Here is a 15437-nt window from a genome sequence, read left to right as displayed (position 1 = left end):
GCACTTTAGATCCCCATGAAATTCTTTTTATTTTTTTATCATTTTATTTTTTGGGAATTTTTTGTTGTATTCATTTTATCCATGTTGGGGGTGGAGGTGGGAGAGGGGTTGGGTCTGGCCTAAGGGTGTGTGTGTGTCTTGCCCGCAGGGAGTGGGAGACCCTGGGCAAGTCTGCCCTGCACTCACCCCACAGTGGCAGCTCCTGCCCTACAGGGGCTGGGCTTGGCTCCCTACTCGGGGTACTACGACTATGTTTACTAGGTCACAACACCCAGAGTGGTGAGCCAGGCCTTCGCCTGTGGACAGGAGCTGCTGCTACGGGGTGAGTTTTTTCATTTTCTTTTCGTTTACACAGTGTTTTGTTTTGTGTTATTTCGTATTTATGAAAAACATGGGGCTCTATGATCTTCCATGTCCTCCAAAGCCACCTGCTTGATTGCTAATACATCTGGAGTGTCCTGTTTGTGTTAATGATGGTTAGGGTTGCTATGCTCAGCATGCTGTCTGGCTGTAGTTTGAAAATCAGTTTGAAACTTTGAAAAGTGGTGCTGGCTAATGAACAACAGGCTAATTGTGGGATACAGTGGAAGGAATCATGGGAGTTTGACCCAAGTCCCAAAATTCCAGTAGGTATCTCACAATCTGCTATAATAAATAACTTTATAATGCACGGAACTTAGTGCCATAAAATTCTACCCTGAGATATATGCCCAGAAAACTGTATGCGTATTTTGAAAAATCATAGTTCTGTGTGGATGCTATTTCTCACAGACAAAGTGGCTTAAGGCACTTTAGATAAAGCAGTGTTGGACCCAATCTTTCACTTTTATTATATCTATATAATTATAGTGAGATAACCTTTTCCGGGTAGACAAAGCCTTAAGCACATGGAAAGTCACAATAATGGGTGTAAGGAAACATGGACAGTCCATATTAAGACTTGAATGCCTTTGGTATTTGTATGGTGAATTGAATTTTAGAAGGCAATTATATTTTTTTTTAAAAATTGTTTCAGGCTTCTCAATATTTTGGGGACGCTGTGTGAGGAGAGGATGGGTGTTGTGGTTCTGTAAAATCTGTGAAATACTAATGGTCATTTACAGTCATATATCCAAGTTGCCTTCTTATTCTTAGTGGCTTTCAACTTGCACCACTTGAAGTCCATGGGAGTGTTGATCTTTATGACAGTGAGCAAAAGATTAAATCTTGGACTGTTTCATTAGTGCAATAGATTAGGCATGCTCTCCTTCCTTGGGAGATTGAACCTTACTTTTCTTGCTAACAGAAATTCCTACGGGTGATGTCAATAAAATAGGAATCAGAACAGGACTTCATCATCTTAGCACAAATGCACTGTAGAAATTCACAGTCTGTTTTCTATGATTATAGGAGTTACAGTAGTGTCTTTTAGGGGGTAGGGATGTGCCAGGCATTTGCCATGTAGGCCATGAATATTTTATTTATGACTGATTTAAAGGTCCTTACAGTGGAAGATATGTATATGGGCCTGGGAAGAAACTGTGCTGGATAATGTGGCAAACCCCCCAGTATGCCCAGAAAGAACTCCCTTCTCATACAGCCTGGAAACAGGTGTTTAACCACACCCACAAAGGCCAGAGGAGCCGTAGACTCTCATAATTTGGCGCACAAACTACTCCCCCCTTTATGAGCCCTGGAAGTGCATAACAGCCCCAGTCTGCTGTGTGTGCGCCACAGTAAAGAGCTCGTCTTTTGATTTAGGCTGCTTGCCCCTTGGATTTTGTGAGCAGTTCTCCATTCTCCCCCCTGCTGCTGCTTTTCTCCTCCCCTCCCTATCAGCAGTCTGTACCCAGACTGTAGGCTGTGGGGATAGAGCTGCACCTCAACCCCACACACAGATAAGGTCACACCCCAAAGTATAATGACTATCCTTTCTGCTGCGCTTCTCTTTTTCTCCCCTTCCCCCACATTTGTTAGACGTTACTGCTTAATGAATGGTCCCTCAGCAATGCCAAGTGAATGGGCTGAAGTCCCTTCTCATGTTGTCATCTGAGGGGATGAATTGGCCAGGGCCCCACAGATAGTGGAGCAATGCCCAGTGCAGACATGAACAAAGGTAGGGCCTGTGGGTCTTGCAGCCAGACCGTGGCTGAAAGGAGTCCACCCTGAATCCAGGAACCTGCTGTGCCATAGAACTCACTGCCCCCAATCTTCTGACTAGTCACTCAAATCCAGAAGTGCCACATTCAACACTGGTAGCCTATGACCCGTCAGGAGTGCCCCTCTCAGGGTGCCTATCTGCCTGGAGATACTCCTTAATGAGATACAGCTGACGTCATGTTACATCCCATAATCAGCTACTCACTTCTTTTCAGGAGATCATGCTTGGAAGGAGCCTGCACCTGCACTCCTCTTCTTAGCCAACCTCTTTCTCCTACATCTACATCAGAGTCCCCCCTAAAGATAATCTAAGCAATTGCTTAGATTCTTTGCAGTCCTCCCACACCAGAGAAAAGGCTTCCAAAACTAAAACAAATAAACCCAACAACAAAACGCTCCAGGAAAGCCTTTAAGCCTCCTTAGAGGTCTACTCCCCTTTAGAAAGTGAAGCTCTTTTTACCCTCACTCCTCCCCTCGAGACTTGAACTCAGAATCCAGAGCGTTTGACCAAGAATATTAATAAACATCTTCTTAAAGCAGTGATCCTCAGTCTGAGGCGCGGGAGCTGCAAGTGGCTCTGTAGTATGTCTGCTGCAGCTCTTTGCAGTATATGATATTAAAACATTGTGTGATTTAGTTATTAACCAGTATTATTAACCGATTGTAGAATACTTGGTTAGTCATTTTGCTGTGAAAATAAAAATAGTAAATGAAACAATGAATTCACACTACCTAAAAAAGCTGCAGTAATGTTGATTGCTAATTTGGCTTCTGAACCACTGAGTTCTGAGTATCACTGCCTTAAAGTAAATATGATGCAGGCTATCCTAGATGGGAAAACTCAGGGTCCCTTATTCCCTTGCTTAGCTTTTCCCCTTATTGCTTAGCTTTTCCCTTATTCCCCATTGCTTAGCTTTTGGAGAAGGGTAGTGAGTGCATGATAATTTAGTTGAAATAAATTATTTCCAGGGCCTGTGCTAAACTGTGTACAATCACTAATGAAAAATGGAATAAATATGGCTCTGCCAGTAAGTAGTCTTCAAAGTATCCTCCTTGGGTTAAAAAAAAAAAAAAAAGACCACCACCTTCTCTGTGTAGGGTGCTATTTCCCCTAAACATCAGTGAACAAAAAAAGATTAGAAAGAATTTATTTTAAGGGGACTTATGATAGGACCTCATTGGTGCTCCATGCTGCTTTGTCCCCACTTCTAAATCCCTTCCTTGTCCTAGCCTTTGTGACTGTGGTTAACTCATCTATCAGTCTCAAGACTAGAGGACTGCTCTATTATGAGAAGACATGTTTGCAGTAAGTTCAAATTGACTATTACTTGCTATCAAGTGTGCTGTAAGTGTAAAGTTACCTTTGAAGAAGAAAAGCAAGCTTTTCTCATTGGCTTTTTTCCTAAATTCATTGAATCTTACTAACAGACCCAGCAGTGATTGACCTTGAATTGAATAAGAGGCAAATATTGATTTACTACCTTTAACCAGAGTAGATGGATAAGTGACATCTTGCCCTTTTACTAGGGCTGTCAATTAATTGCAGTTAACTCAAGTGATTAATTTGTTTTGAGTTAACTCAATTAAAAAAATTAATTGTGATTAATTGCTGTTTTAATCGCACTATTAAACAATGATAGAATACCAATTTAAATTTATCATAAACATTTTTGGATGTTTTTCTACATTTTTAAGTATATTGATTTCAGTTATAACACAGAATACAAAGTGTACAGTGCTCACTTTATATTATTTTTATTACAAATATTTGCTCTGTAAAAAAGATAAAAGAAATAGTATTTTTCAATTCACCTCATACAAGTACTGTAGGACAATCTCGATTGTGAAAATGCAACTTACAAATGTAGATTTTTTTTGTTACATAACTGCAGTCAAAAACAAAACCATGTAAATCTTTAGAGCCTGCAACTCCACTCTGTCCTACTTCGTGTTCAGCCAATTGCAAAGACAAATAAGTTTGTTTACATTTACAGGAGATAATGCTGCCTGCTTCTTCTTTAAAATGTCACCTGAAAGTGAGAACAGGCATTCGCATGGCACTGCAGTTACAATTGTAATTGTGTTGAAATTCAATATTTTTGAAAATGGAGAAAACATCCAAAAATATTTAGATAAATGGTATTCTATTATTGGTTAACAGCGCAATTAATTGCTTGACAACCCTACTTTTTACTAATAAAAAGATAAGCACAAGTAGATACTTTCTCTGTTCAGTAAATGACACAGGACTCTACAATCAAAGGTTAAGGTTTAGTTGCATTTTAATGACCCATAACAGCTATTTTTCCTCAAAAACTGATCTAAATATTCTGAACTGTATGTTTCAAAACCAAACTCCAATTCAGTAATTGTAACATTTATAAATGTTTTAAAATATTTAAATGTTCAAAGTGATTTACTGAATTCAGAGGTTAAAAGCTAGTATTTTTATTTTTAGTTTGCTACTAATAATTCCAATTACAATGATAGCTGTAACATTAATTGTTACTTTTGCTAACTGATAGTTTTCAGTCCATCTCTACTGCACAGTAATCCTATTCTTATATGTACTTTATTCTGTGAGATTATTCAAACACAGGACACTGATGTAGTACATTAACTTTAGTTCTCATTGGGTTACCATTAAAAAAGGGGTATCACATTTGCTTCTTACTATAAGAAGCTGTGGAGTAGCCCATCCTCTGCAATGTGCATCTGGCCTCATTGATTCCCAGCATCAAGGGATTGACCCAGGTAGCTAGATGCAGTAAAGATTGTTTATGCTTTATCCCCAGAACATTTTATTTCGCCATTTTGTAATTAGGGAGCTCATACAGCAGGGATTAGTTACAATTATATATAAATTGGTTTTGATCAGGTCTTTATACTGGCCTACTAAAGAAATGACATTTTGTATATATCATAGTTAAAAAGAAAAGGATTTGTCACACCTACTATAGGATATTTGAAGCCATTTGTACACCTAAATCCTCTTTTTCCTTGACTTTGTTTCTCAGACCACCAATTCTCCCTAGTCCTTCTCCTTCAAAATCCATTCCAATCCCACAGCCCTTCCGACCAGCAGATGAAGACCATCGGAATCAATTTGGGCAACGAGATCGCTCGTCTTCAGCACCCAATGTGCACATCAATACAATAGAGCCTGTCAATATTGATGTAAGTATCAATATACATTTGATCAGTAACAGTGGAGTTGATCAGCTTTCCTAATATATGCCACTGAGCTCGTAACATACACACACAAATGCTATTGTTCTAAAGAAATTCTTGTTTATTTGTCTTCAAATCTTCCTAAATCCTAAGTAACAAGAGAAGAGTTTTTACAAGTCAGAGTTGAATCCCACTTGACAATCATATTCCCAATTCTCCACGCAAGCACACTGCCACAAACAATTTCTCAGTTTTAAGATCAATGCCTGAACTATTATTGCTACCACCGCCCCATAATGATGATCCTGAAAAGCCAGTAATAACTGTTGCAAGACCTCCCAAGTGTTGAAAATGTTCTTTTAAATGTTTGATTTCTTGTATCACTTACAATGGGAATAATGTTTCTGGCATTGGAAGATGTGGTTTTTGCAATAAACTGAATATGAAATTACCAGATGCTGCTTTGAATCTCAGAAATGACTTATTGCCCTGCATGTATGACCCTTAACATTCTCCTTGAACCTCCAATAATTTTCTACAATGTGATTGTCTTGAATTTTTTTGTCTGTATCCTTTGACATTTTGGAGGCTGAATTTTAACACTTATGAAAATGAAGGACAAGTACATTGATTCGAAGTAGGCATAATGTTGGCCAGCGCTATGCAAACTGCTAATCTCACCAGTATCTTGCTAGTTTTTCTAACACATACCTGTATCGTAGAGAGACAAGGTGAATGAGGTAATATCTTTTATTGGACCAACTTCTGTTGGTGAGAGAGACATGCTTACACAGAGCTTTTTTTCAGGTCTGGGAAATGTACTCAGAGTGTCACTGCTAAATACAAGGTGGAACAGATTGTTTAGCATAAGTAGCTAACACACATTTTCAAGGGATCATTCAAGGTGAACTGGCCCGTTAACATCTTTCCAGTCGTGGGGGGGGGAAGGAGGGGAAAATGCAGGGACAGGGGGCAAAGGTTTAATGGCGTACAGATTGTTGTAATAGGCCATACATAAATCCAGTGTGTCTATTCAGTCCATGATTTTTTAGTGTCTAGCCAAGTCATGAATTTAAGCTCCCAGGCTCGTCTTTTGAAGGTATAGATGTTTCCTTTGAGGCTGAGGACTGAGAGGTCAGATATAGAGTGACCTTTTTGTGAGACGTGTTCACCCACAGGTGATACGGTGTTTTTTCTCTTTTTATCATTTTTCTTTGTGAGTTCATTTGAGAGTGTAGTGATTGGTTTCACCTACATAGTTGATATGGAGGCATTCAGTGTACTGGATGAGGTACACTACATGTTGTGATAGGTGCCTGTAGGATCTTGGAAGGAGTATTGATCATTGTAGCAATGGAGATATCTACTTGTTTTGCATTCTGTTGTTCTGGCAGGGTCTGGTGCTGCTTTGAGTTAGTGTGTCCTTGTCTGCGAGGAGCTTGGAGGTGTGTTTGAAGACAATAAAACAGGGTTCAGAAAAGTTTTCTTTCAGGATGTGGTCTCCACTGAGTGTGGGTTGTAACTTTTTAATGATACCCCGTGTGGGTCCCAGTGTGGGGTGGTAGGTAACAACTAGGGGTATGTGGTGGGAGGGAGCTTTATTTCCCTATTGAAGCAGGTTCTCTCAGAGTATATGGATGGCCCATCTACTTCTCTGGTGGAGTGTCCTTGTTTGGTGCAGTGGTTCTCAAAGTGGGGGCGCATGAGATGGATCATAGGGGTGTGCGGAGCAGGGAACAGAGCCAGTCCAGCTCCACGCTCCCCGGAGACGGAAGCAGCCACTGCTGCCCACCTCCTGCAGCAGCAGCCAGCCCCCTGCCACTGCCAGGCACACTCCCCACACTGCTTCTGTCCTTGCACTGCTGCACCCGCTCCCCACTTCCTGCACTGCTACCTGTGCTTGCTGCTCCCTGCTGCCACTGGTCCTTGTGTTGCTGCTGCCCCGCTTCCCGTGCTGTAGGCCCTGTTTTTTTCTGAAGGGGGGTTCGGGGAAAGGAGGAGTGCGATTGTTAGGGCCTACAGTGCAAGAAGCACCTCCTCCTTCCCCCGAACTCCCCCTTTTCAGGGAAAAAAGGGTCTACAGCATAGGAAGCGCCCCCCTTTTTTCCCTGAAAGGGCCTCCCTTTTCAGAAGTGGGAAAGGGGGGCACAATTCAGGGGAAGGGGGGTGCGATTGTGAGACAGAAGTCCACGGGGGGCTCCATTTAAAAAATTTGAGAACCACTGGTTTGGTGAAGTGGTTTTAAGTGTGTTAAGGTGTGTATCCTAGACTTTCTCTTCAGAGCATATTCTGTGATATCTGAGTGTCTGGCTGTAGATAACAGATTTCTTGGTGTGTTTGGGATGGTTACTGGACCTATGAAGGTAGGTGGAGTGGGTTTACGTGTGTAGTTGTCTGTAGGGTTCCATTGTTGAAGCTGATTGTGGTGTCCGGGAAGTTGATACTAGTGTGGGAATGTTCTAGAGAAGGTGCAATGGATGGGTGGTGGTGGTTGAAGTTGTAGTGGAAATCTGTGAGGGAGTTTATGTCCAGAAGATGAAAATATCATCAATGTATCCCAGGCATATCATTGGTTTCATGGTGCATTTATCCAGAAATTCTTCCTCAAAGTGGCCCATGAAGAGGTTGGCATGTTGAGGAGATATTCTAGTACCCATGACTGTTCCCACGGTTTGGACAAAGCATTTGTTGTTGAATTTAAAATTGTTATAGGTGAGGATGAAATGGATGAGTTTGGTGATGTGTTGGGGTACTAACGCCTGAATCCTGGCTTTTAGTGCCCTGACCTGTCCGTTAGCCTGCCCTCTGAAAATCACTGAGCTGTCAGCTGAATGGTTTTGATTTAGCAGCAAAGCTACCAAAACATAAAAATAAGCAAACTCCTTGAACCTGTGATCTAAGTGAGAGCAAAAGGTTAGTACATTAACCTACGGGGTCACTAGGTCTCCGGATTCAAACATTTAAAGCTTATTGGTGAAAAGTGATGTGTGAAGAGAATTTGCATGACTTTTCTCTGTTCAAACTTGTGGTTTACTACTACTTGTAAAATTGCTGAGTTGTGGTCTTTGGATATTTTGTAGCAAACACAATCAGTGCATACCACATTGCAACCTAAGGAGACGTGATAAAATCAATCAACATCTTTGAAAATAACTGAGTGCCATTGGTGTAGATATCAGGTACCTTGTTACAGGAAAAGATTAAACAAAGGTTTTGTGAATTGGTATCCTCAGTTTAAGAAATTGGTGTCCCAGCTTCTGACATGACATTTAAGAGCATTTTGTGTTTCAAACAACATAACTGGAAAGGTTATTCCTGATTTGGTTCAATTTCTCCCCTTTCATGTTGACTAATTGCAGGCCTAAATCAATACCTACAAGTATGCATCTATTTTAACTAGCCTGTACTTCAGGTTAGTGTTGGACTACACTATTTGAAATTAAGTTGTTTTTTGTAACGTTTCATACATTATTATATATATACTTTGCATGTTACTGTAATTATTAGATTGTAAGCTCTTCGGGCAAAGGCTGGCCTTTTGTTTTTGGGCAATGCTCAGTGTGATGAAGCCTCAATTCTGATGGGGGCTTTTAGGCAATACAGTGATACAAATAATAACATATGAACTAGACACATACACTTGTGCTTTTGTTTGTAGGACTTGATTAGAGACCAGGGGTTACGAGGAGAGGGAGGTAAGTAGTCTTAGAACTATCTTCTCTTACTAAATGTAATTACATGATTTCTTTAGCCCCTCCCCTTTGTACTACTTCATTCCTCCAAACACAGACACAGAGAGAAATGTGAAGAGAGCAGTGAAATTTATTTACATTTGTTTATCTATGATATTTAGCGTCTGTCTGATAAGAGTTTCAGTCATTCACCAGTCATTCTGGGAGTAGGAGAGAGGGAAGGAGGAAAGGCTGTGAAGTAGTAGCCAGTGTTTTAAAATAATTTTACTTCTAGAGAAGGGGAATCCCCTCTGTTCCTGATGGAGCATTGAGGATTCCCCTCAACATACACTTAAAACCTCCCATCCCATTCTCAAAGCCCCTTATGCCAACCACTACCCTTCCACCTAAGGAGTCATCAGGAACTTCCTTTGAAGTCTGTCAATATGTTTTGTGAACTGGCCATATAAACTGCTGTGTCTCGTAATGGCATGAGATACTTGAGCTGCTTCTTCCCCTCTCCCCAGCTGAAGCTGCTGCTTTGCTGTATTGCATGCCTTTGCTAACCTGGAGAACAAGTAATTATGACTTCAAACTAAAGCCTGATCTCTTGTGTGCCTTTCAACAGCACTACTGTAGACAGCCTTAACTCTTTTTTAAAGCAAAATTAATGACAAAAGGCAGAATTATCATTTTTCTTCATGTGTCACACATGAGCCAACAATCACTACTGTGAAGTCTGCTTTCCCCAAGAAGAACCCTAAGCATTGGCTGTCAAAGCCTTGTGTAAACGTCTCCTTTGCTGTACTTAGTCCCTTGAGATGATATAGCTGACTCCTAATAAAGAGGAGATGCCTGTGACCATTCACCCAGCTCCAAATAATGAACAGGCCTGATATCTCCTGTTAACCTGCTTCACCCCCAGAAAAGTCTTAGTTAGCCTGATCTCTGTAGTTCAGTGGCTAATAAGATCTTATACCGTAAGCTACAGCTGACTTTGGTTCTGTCATCTGTATCTGTTAACTAGTAGCTGGCTACTGCTTTGTGTGTTCAGAAGCTATCATTCCTTAGGCTGGCTATAGTACCGCTCCTTCCCCCCCACTTCCCCTTAAATCCATGAACTTTTACTGATAAAGAAGTTGCCAGTTTTGACTATCTTGTATGTCTTGGTAGTTGTGGCTTTCAACAAGTTTTGCCCATTATGTCCAGCATTTAAATGTCGTATTATCATGTCAGTTTTAACTTTGGTCATGAGCTGTCTGCTTGGCATCTGAGAACAATTGGCTATTCCCATTCTTGAAAGTACATTTTTAATAATTGGAGAAGGTTTTTCCTTCAAAGTACAGAAGCAATCCATGAATTGGAGTCAAAGCCTCCTAGTTATTTCCCATAACTTCTTTCATTTCTTCTGTGTGTCTGTCTTCCTGTCTCTGCCTGCCCGTCTCTTTCTCTCTAACAGCCCCTTTGAACCAGCTGATGCGCTGTCTTCGGAAATACCAATCCCGGACTCCCAGTCCCCTCCTACATTCTGTCCCCAGTGAAATAGTGTTTGATTTTGAGCCTGGCCCAGTGTTCAGAGGTAGTTGGGCTCTTCTTTCTCGTTTTCACCCAAAACAAAATAAGTAATACCACAGATGCTGTTTGTGCCTCACCCTCACACCGTGTGTATGTAAGTGTGTGAGTTTACAAAAACACCTCAGTTTTTTGCTTGGCCTGGCTGGAATGCTTTGAATGTGCTTTTCACACATACTCACCTCCACCTTTATACATATGCAACTGCTGTATGTTAAATTTGACATAAAGCTTCTAAAGCAAGGAATTTCAGAGTTAAGGTTTCCATACTGTCCCTAACATAGCTTGTTTATTGCAGGGATCTCAGATTGCAATGAAATGAGGCTAAGGACATAGTGACATCCTTAACTTGGAATTTCCTTGACTGTCAATTGAATGTTCTAGGCGTTTTCTATATTTAACATTCTCTATTTTAAAAAAGTACCGTAAGAAATAAAATGCAAATTGCAAACATTTCCCTTGATATTCTGTTAGGTCTTAGGCTTTTGGCAATCACATACAGTGTCAACTTGTTATGATTCATATGTTTTCAGAGAGTTGCACTGACATCAAGTTGGGGGTCTAGATAAACTGGACCAGATCAGACACTAATGCAATTATTGCAGTTCTCTGCATAATCCCATTGAAGTCAATACTTGTTTGTGTACTAAAATTGCTAAACAAGACCCTTTCATTTTGACTTCTTATCAGGCCTGAGGATGTCAGTGGATCTGTTGTGGTATTGCACAAAATCCCAGAGTACTCACTGGGATTTCATATACCAAAGATACCAAGTATTAAACAATAGCATAGAATATTAATGTGTGTGTGGATGGATGGATAGATAGTAATGGATAGTCCAGTGCATACTGTATATGTTTTTCAAATGGTACTATCCTGGCTGTTTCAAAGATTTTTGTTTCAGAATATTAAGGGCAATTTATTCTATGGACTAAACACTTGGAAAATTGTTCCAATAATCTTTTAGAAAAGAGGCATTTGCAACCCCGTTTTCATCTAACAGAAATGACTAAACAAATCAGAATTCATTAAATATAGTGTATTAAATATATCCTCAGATTGCAGGCTGATGACTTGGTGTACAAGTTTCAGGCCAACAGAATCTGAAGTAGTCAGACTATACTTGCTGGAAAAACAGGGCTTCTAGATCACTTACAACAGATTAACTAAAGCCTTCTGCCTTATTCTCATGGAAGGATGAGTATTGTGTTGATATTTCTGTATCTTGTGTTTAAAGTTGAGTAGAAGAACCTATTTATCTCTCTCAGGAAGAAACCATTCTGGCTGAGCTTTGACATTACAGCTAAAAATCTATAATCTAATAACATTGTAGGAACATTGCATCTGTCCTTTAAATGTCAGACAGTTAAGCTGAAATATTTGTAATTCAAAAAAATGGTAAAATTAATGCACAAAGCCTAGCTACTATAATATTAATATAAAAAAGAGGAAATATTAAAGTATTAGAATTAAAAACAAAACAAAACCCCACCTTCGCAAAACCAGTGGTTTCCAATTATTGGTACATGTCTGCTTAGGTAAGACACCTGGCACATTTATTAGTACTGGTGCTTCACACCTTTGTGATAATATTCTAGCTACTCATTCCCAACCTTTATGATAAGTTTTCATGATGGCCTGTGTGTCCCATTTGTCTGCCTCCCCTTTTCAACTCGGGGGTTTAGCGCAGTGAGATCAAGCCTAATTGAAAGGACAGTAGCAGCCAAGGTCTCAGTCTGGCAGACTGATATACCCTGAAAAGTGGGATTCACTGAGCTAGTTCAGCGGTTATGAATTGGAATTTTAATACTGCTTCAGTAGAAGTCTCCTTTCTAACAAGAATGGAGCTGCTACGTGAATCTAAGTAAGGAAAAATAAGTGTCTTGTACCAGTTCCCTAAGCACCACTGTAATAGAGAACATCTGTGAAACACTGGAGGTCTTGCATGGTGATATATAATGATTAGCAGAGCAGCACAAACTTAACTAACAAGTGGCCCTGTTTTATGTCCCTCACGTTGGGAGTGTCAGTTTAACCTTGCTACTAATAATTATAGGATATTTTTAAAAGTATTACGTAGTTTGAAGTGTTCTATATGTAAATAGGCATTGAAGCTCTGAAATGCAGTCCTATCATTAGTGACATTTTTCTGTGTAGCTTTGTTTACATACACTGGATGCTAGGCAGATGGACTGCTGTTTTTGTATTTAATAGAATAAAACTCAAGTAGCTAACTGAAGTACTTGTTCTTTTGAATCCCCAGTGCACTCTAGTATGCTGCTTGGAAATAAGTGCTCTGTGCTAGCAGCTAGCTTTGAAACAGCCAAATGTTTTTGAGATTGCACTTGAGGACTCAACTAGAAAACATCCCTAGCTTTTATACTCAATCCATTTTAAACCCAATTTGTTGCATCCCTGCAATTGTCAGGTCCCTAAAAAGTTGGCAACAGCAAGTCTGGGAAGCTGGCTCTGTTAACTAAAGTATTAAATTTTTATTTTTGTTATCAAAGAAACTGGATACATCAAAAATAATTTGTAATGGTGTTTTTCTTGTTCAAAGAGACTGTCCTTTTAATAAATCAGCAACAAGCCGTTGAAGATTTTGTAGCATACAGGGATGTTTGCTGTAGATTAAATTTTGGCCTTTCCTGGCTTCTGAATAAGACTTCAGTACTAATTCAGATATTAATACAGTATTCCTAAGTGCACATGTTTCTGTACTCTTAACATTTACATTTGTGTTTGGAGATACTGCATCTTAAACACAATTCCTGCACTTAATATTTTTTACTATAAATTAATATATGAACTGTCTTTATAATTTTTTTATATAAAAATTCTTCCATGTATGTAATCTCCAATTTAGGTTCCACCACAGGTTTGTCTGCCACCCCGCCTGCTTCCTTGCCTGGTTCCCTTACCAATGTGAAAGCTTTACAGAAGTCCCCTGGACCACAACGAGAGAGGAAGTCATCCTCATCCTCAGAAGACAGGAATAGGATGGTAAGGAGCAGATCAGCTACATTTTTGTGCATTTGTATTAGGCATTCTTATTCATTCACCAAAGCCATGTAGAATTATTCTGGCGAAACTGGTATTTGCTATCATACACATTAAGCCAAAAAATAAGATAACAGGACAACGTTAGGCTACTTGAACTGATGTATGAATCAGTTGTAAACCATTGTAAATCATACTTGTTTTCTAGGTGCATCCAAAAGACTGTATATGTTTCATAGTGTGGTGCCAAACTCTCTCGAGGGAAAAACTTTAAAAAAATTTCTTAGTGTTTCACAAATGTTAGCGTCCTGATTCTAAATTTAACCCAATCCCCTGAAATTTACTGGGTTTTAAAAATTCACAATTTAACCATTATTTATCTTTCACATTCCTACCTACTCGTGAGTTTTTTGGTTTATTAGTAATATCTCAGTTTTACTAGTGACATCTACCAAAAATCTGAGTCAGTGATGAATGCCTCCATGATAGGAAATTATTTAGTGCACCTCTGTGCCAAAGTACAGAGAGGTACTTGTGCTCATCTTGAAAATATCACAACTCTTAAGAGTAAAGATTAAATTATAAATAAAATATTGCTAAGTACTTGTTCTAGAAATCAAATGAAAATAAATTTTGCATGATGATAAATGACCTGTTAATACTTCAGGTTTAGAAAGATACCTAGGTAGCCTTTAGCTAGGAAGAATCCTGTTTTAATGAAGATTATTACAGTGCATTTCTTTTTAAAGAAAACCCTTGGTCGACGGGACTCAAGTGATGATTGGGAGATACCAGATGGGCAGATTACAGTCGGACAAAGGATAGGGTCTGGATCATTTGGAACAGTCTACAAGGGAAAGTGGCATGGTATGTAACCATTGTGGCAAACTGCTGTACCCTGCCTTGATAGAGGAAGTTGTCTAGGTGACTTTTATTTAATTTTTGGTTTGAACAAAGTAGTAGATCAAATGTGCTATACTGGAACTTTAGCAAGTTAAGAAACCAATCTCTTGCTAATTTTAATGAATAAAGTAATTATCATGCTAAAGATTAATTCTAATTATTAGTGAGCCTGAGGTATCCATCTCTTATTGAATAAAGATTTCCAAAAGTGTGTGTGTGTGAGAGAGTGATGATCTATGTTGCATTTCTTCGAGTGTTCTATGTAAACTATATGCATCTTAATTTTTTTTTATTAAATGGTTATTTTTAAGGTGATGTGGCAGTGAAAATGTTGAATGTTACAGCACCCACGCCTCAGCAATTACAGGCCTTCAAAAATGAAGTAGGAGTGCTCAGGTAAGAATGTGTAAATTATCTTTTTGCTGACGTTAGATCATCAATATGCATTTACACACTTCAGGAGTTAAAACTCCTGTATATTTTATTCAGAACACCACACATTTTCCTTCTATCATAATATTCAGAAGCAGAAATTATAACTTGCATTTTTCAGAAATATTTTGAACCTATTCGTAGTTTTTCCTTTCTAAGGACAGTGAGCAATTCTTGACCTGTCATCAGAAGTGTTTAAATCCTTCCATTTAATGAAAGAAGTTTAGAAAAGAGTACACACCCGGGCTGTGATATTTCCTTGATGAAACTTGAGTTTGTTAATTAGTACATCTAAAGGCAGTCACAACATCTGGATTGTGAAAATTCCATTAGTGCTTTCATTGATTTCCAGTGAAAATTTTCTTCTACAGGAAAACACGACATGTGAATATCCTACTTTTCATGGGTTATTCAACAAAGCCACAGTTGGCTATTGTTACACAGTGGTGCGAGGGCTCCAGCTTGTATCACCATCTGCATATCATTGAGACCAAATTTGAGATGATCAAACTCATTGATATTGCACGGCAGACTGCACAAGGCATGGAG

At 39.3% G+C, this 15437-nt stretch overlaps 1 protein-coding gene across 5 annotated transcripts in view; it reads left to right on the top strand.

Moving 5' to 3' along the window:
* Positions 1-15437, top strand: part of BRAF (B-Raf proto-oncogene, serine/threonine kinase) — a 108587-nt gene that overhangs the window by 68220 nt on the left and 24930 nt on the right. For 4 of the 5 annotated variants that reach the window (XM_067536173.1, XM_067536172.1, XM_067536174.1 and 1 more), the window contains exons 8-13: positions 5157-5316; positions 8969-9005; positions 13420-13556; positions 14303-14420; positions 14768-14852; positions 15260-15436. In XM_067536173.1, coding sequence (XP_067392274.1) covers positions 5157-5316; positions 8969-9005; positions 13420-13556; positions 14303-14420; positions 14768-14852; positions 15260-15436 — 714 coding nt within the window. Of the gene's footprint in view, positions 1-5156; positions 5317-8968; positions 9006-10440; positions 10561-13419; positions 13557-14302; positions 14421-14767; positions 14853-15259; position 15437 lie in introns of all 5 variants that reach the window. The other variant, XM_067536175.1, reaches the window with a different exon arrangement.

Source organism: Emydura macquarii, unplaced genomic scaffold, assembly GCF_026122565.2.
Source record: "Emydura macquarii macquarii isolate MOO-44397 ecotype Brisbane River unplaced genomic scaffold, CSIRO-AGI_Emac_v2 contig_3530, whole genome shotgun sequence".
Taxonomy (NCBI): Eukaryota; Metazoa; Chordata; order Testudines; family Chelidae; genus Emydura; species Emydura macquarii.
Note: the sequence above shows the minus strand (reverse complement) of the source record. Positions and strands in the feature narration are given on the sequence as shown.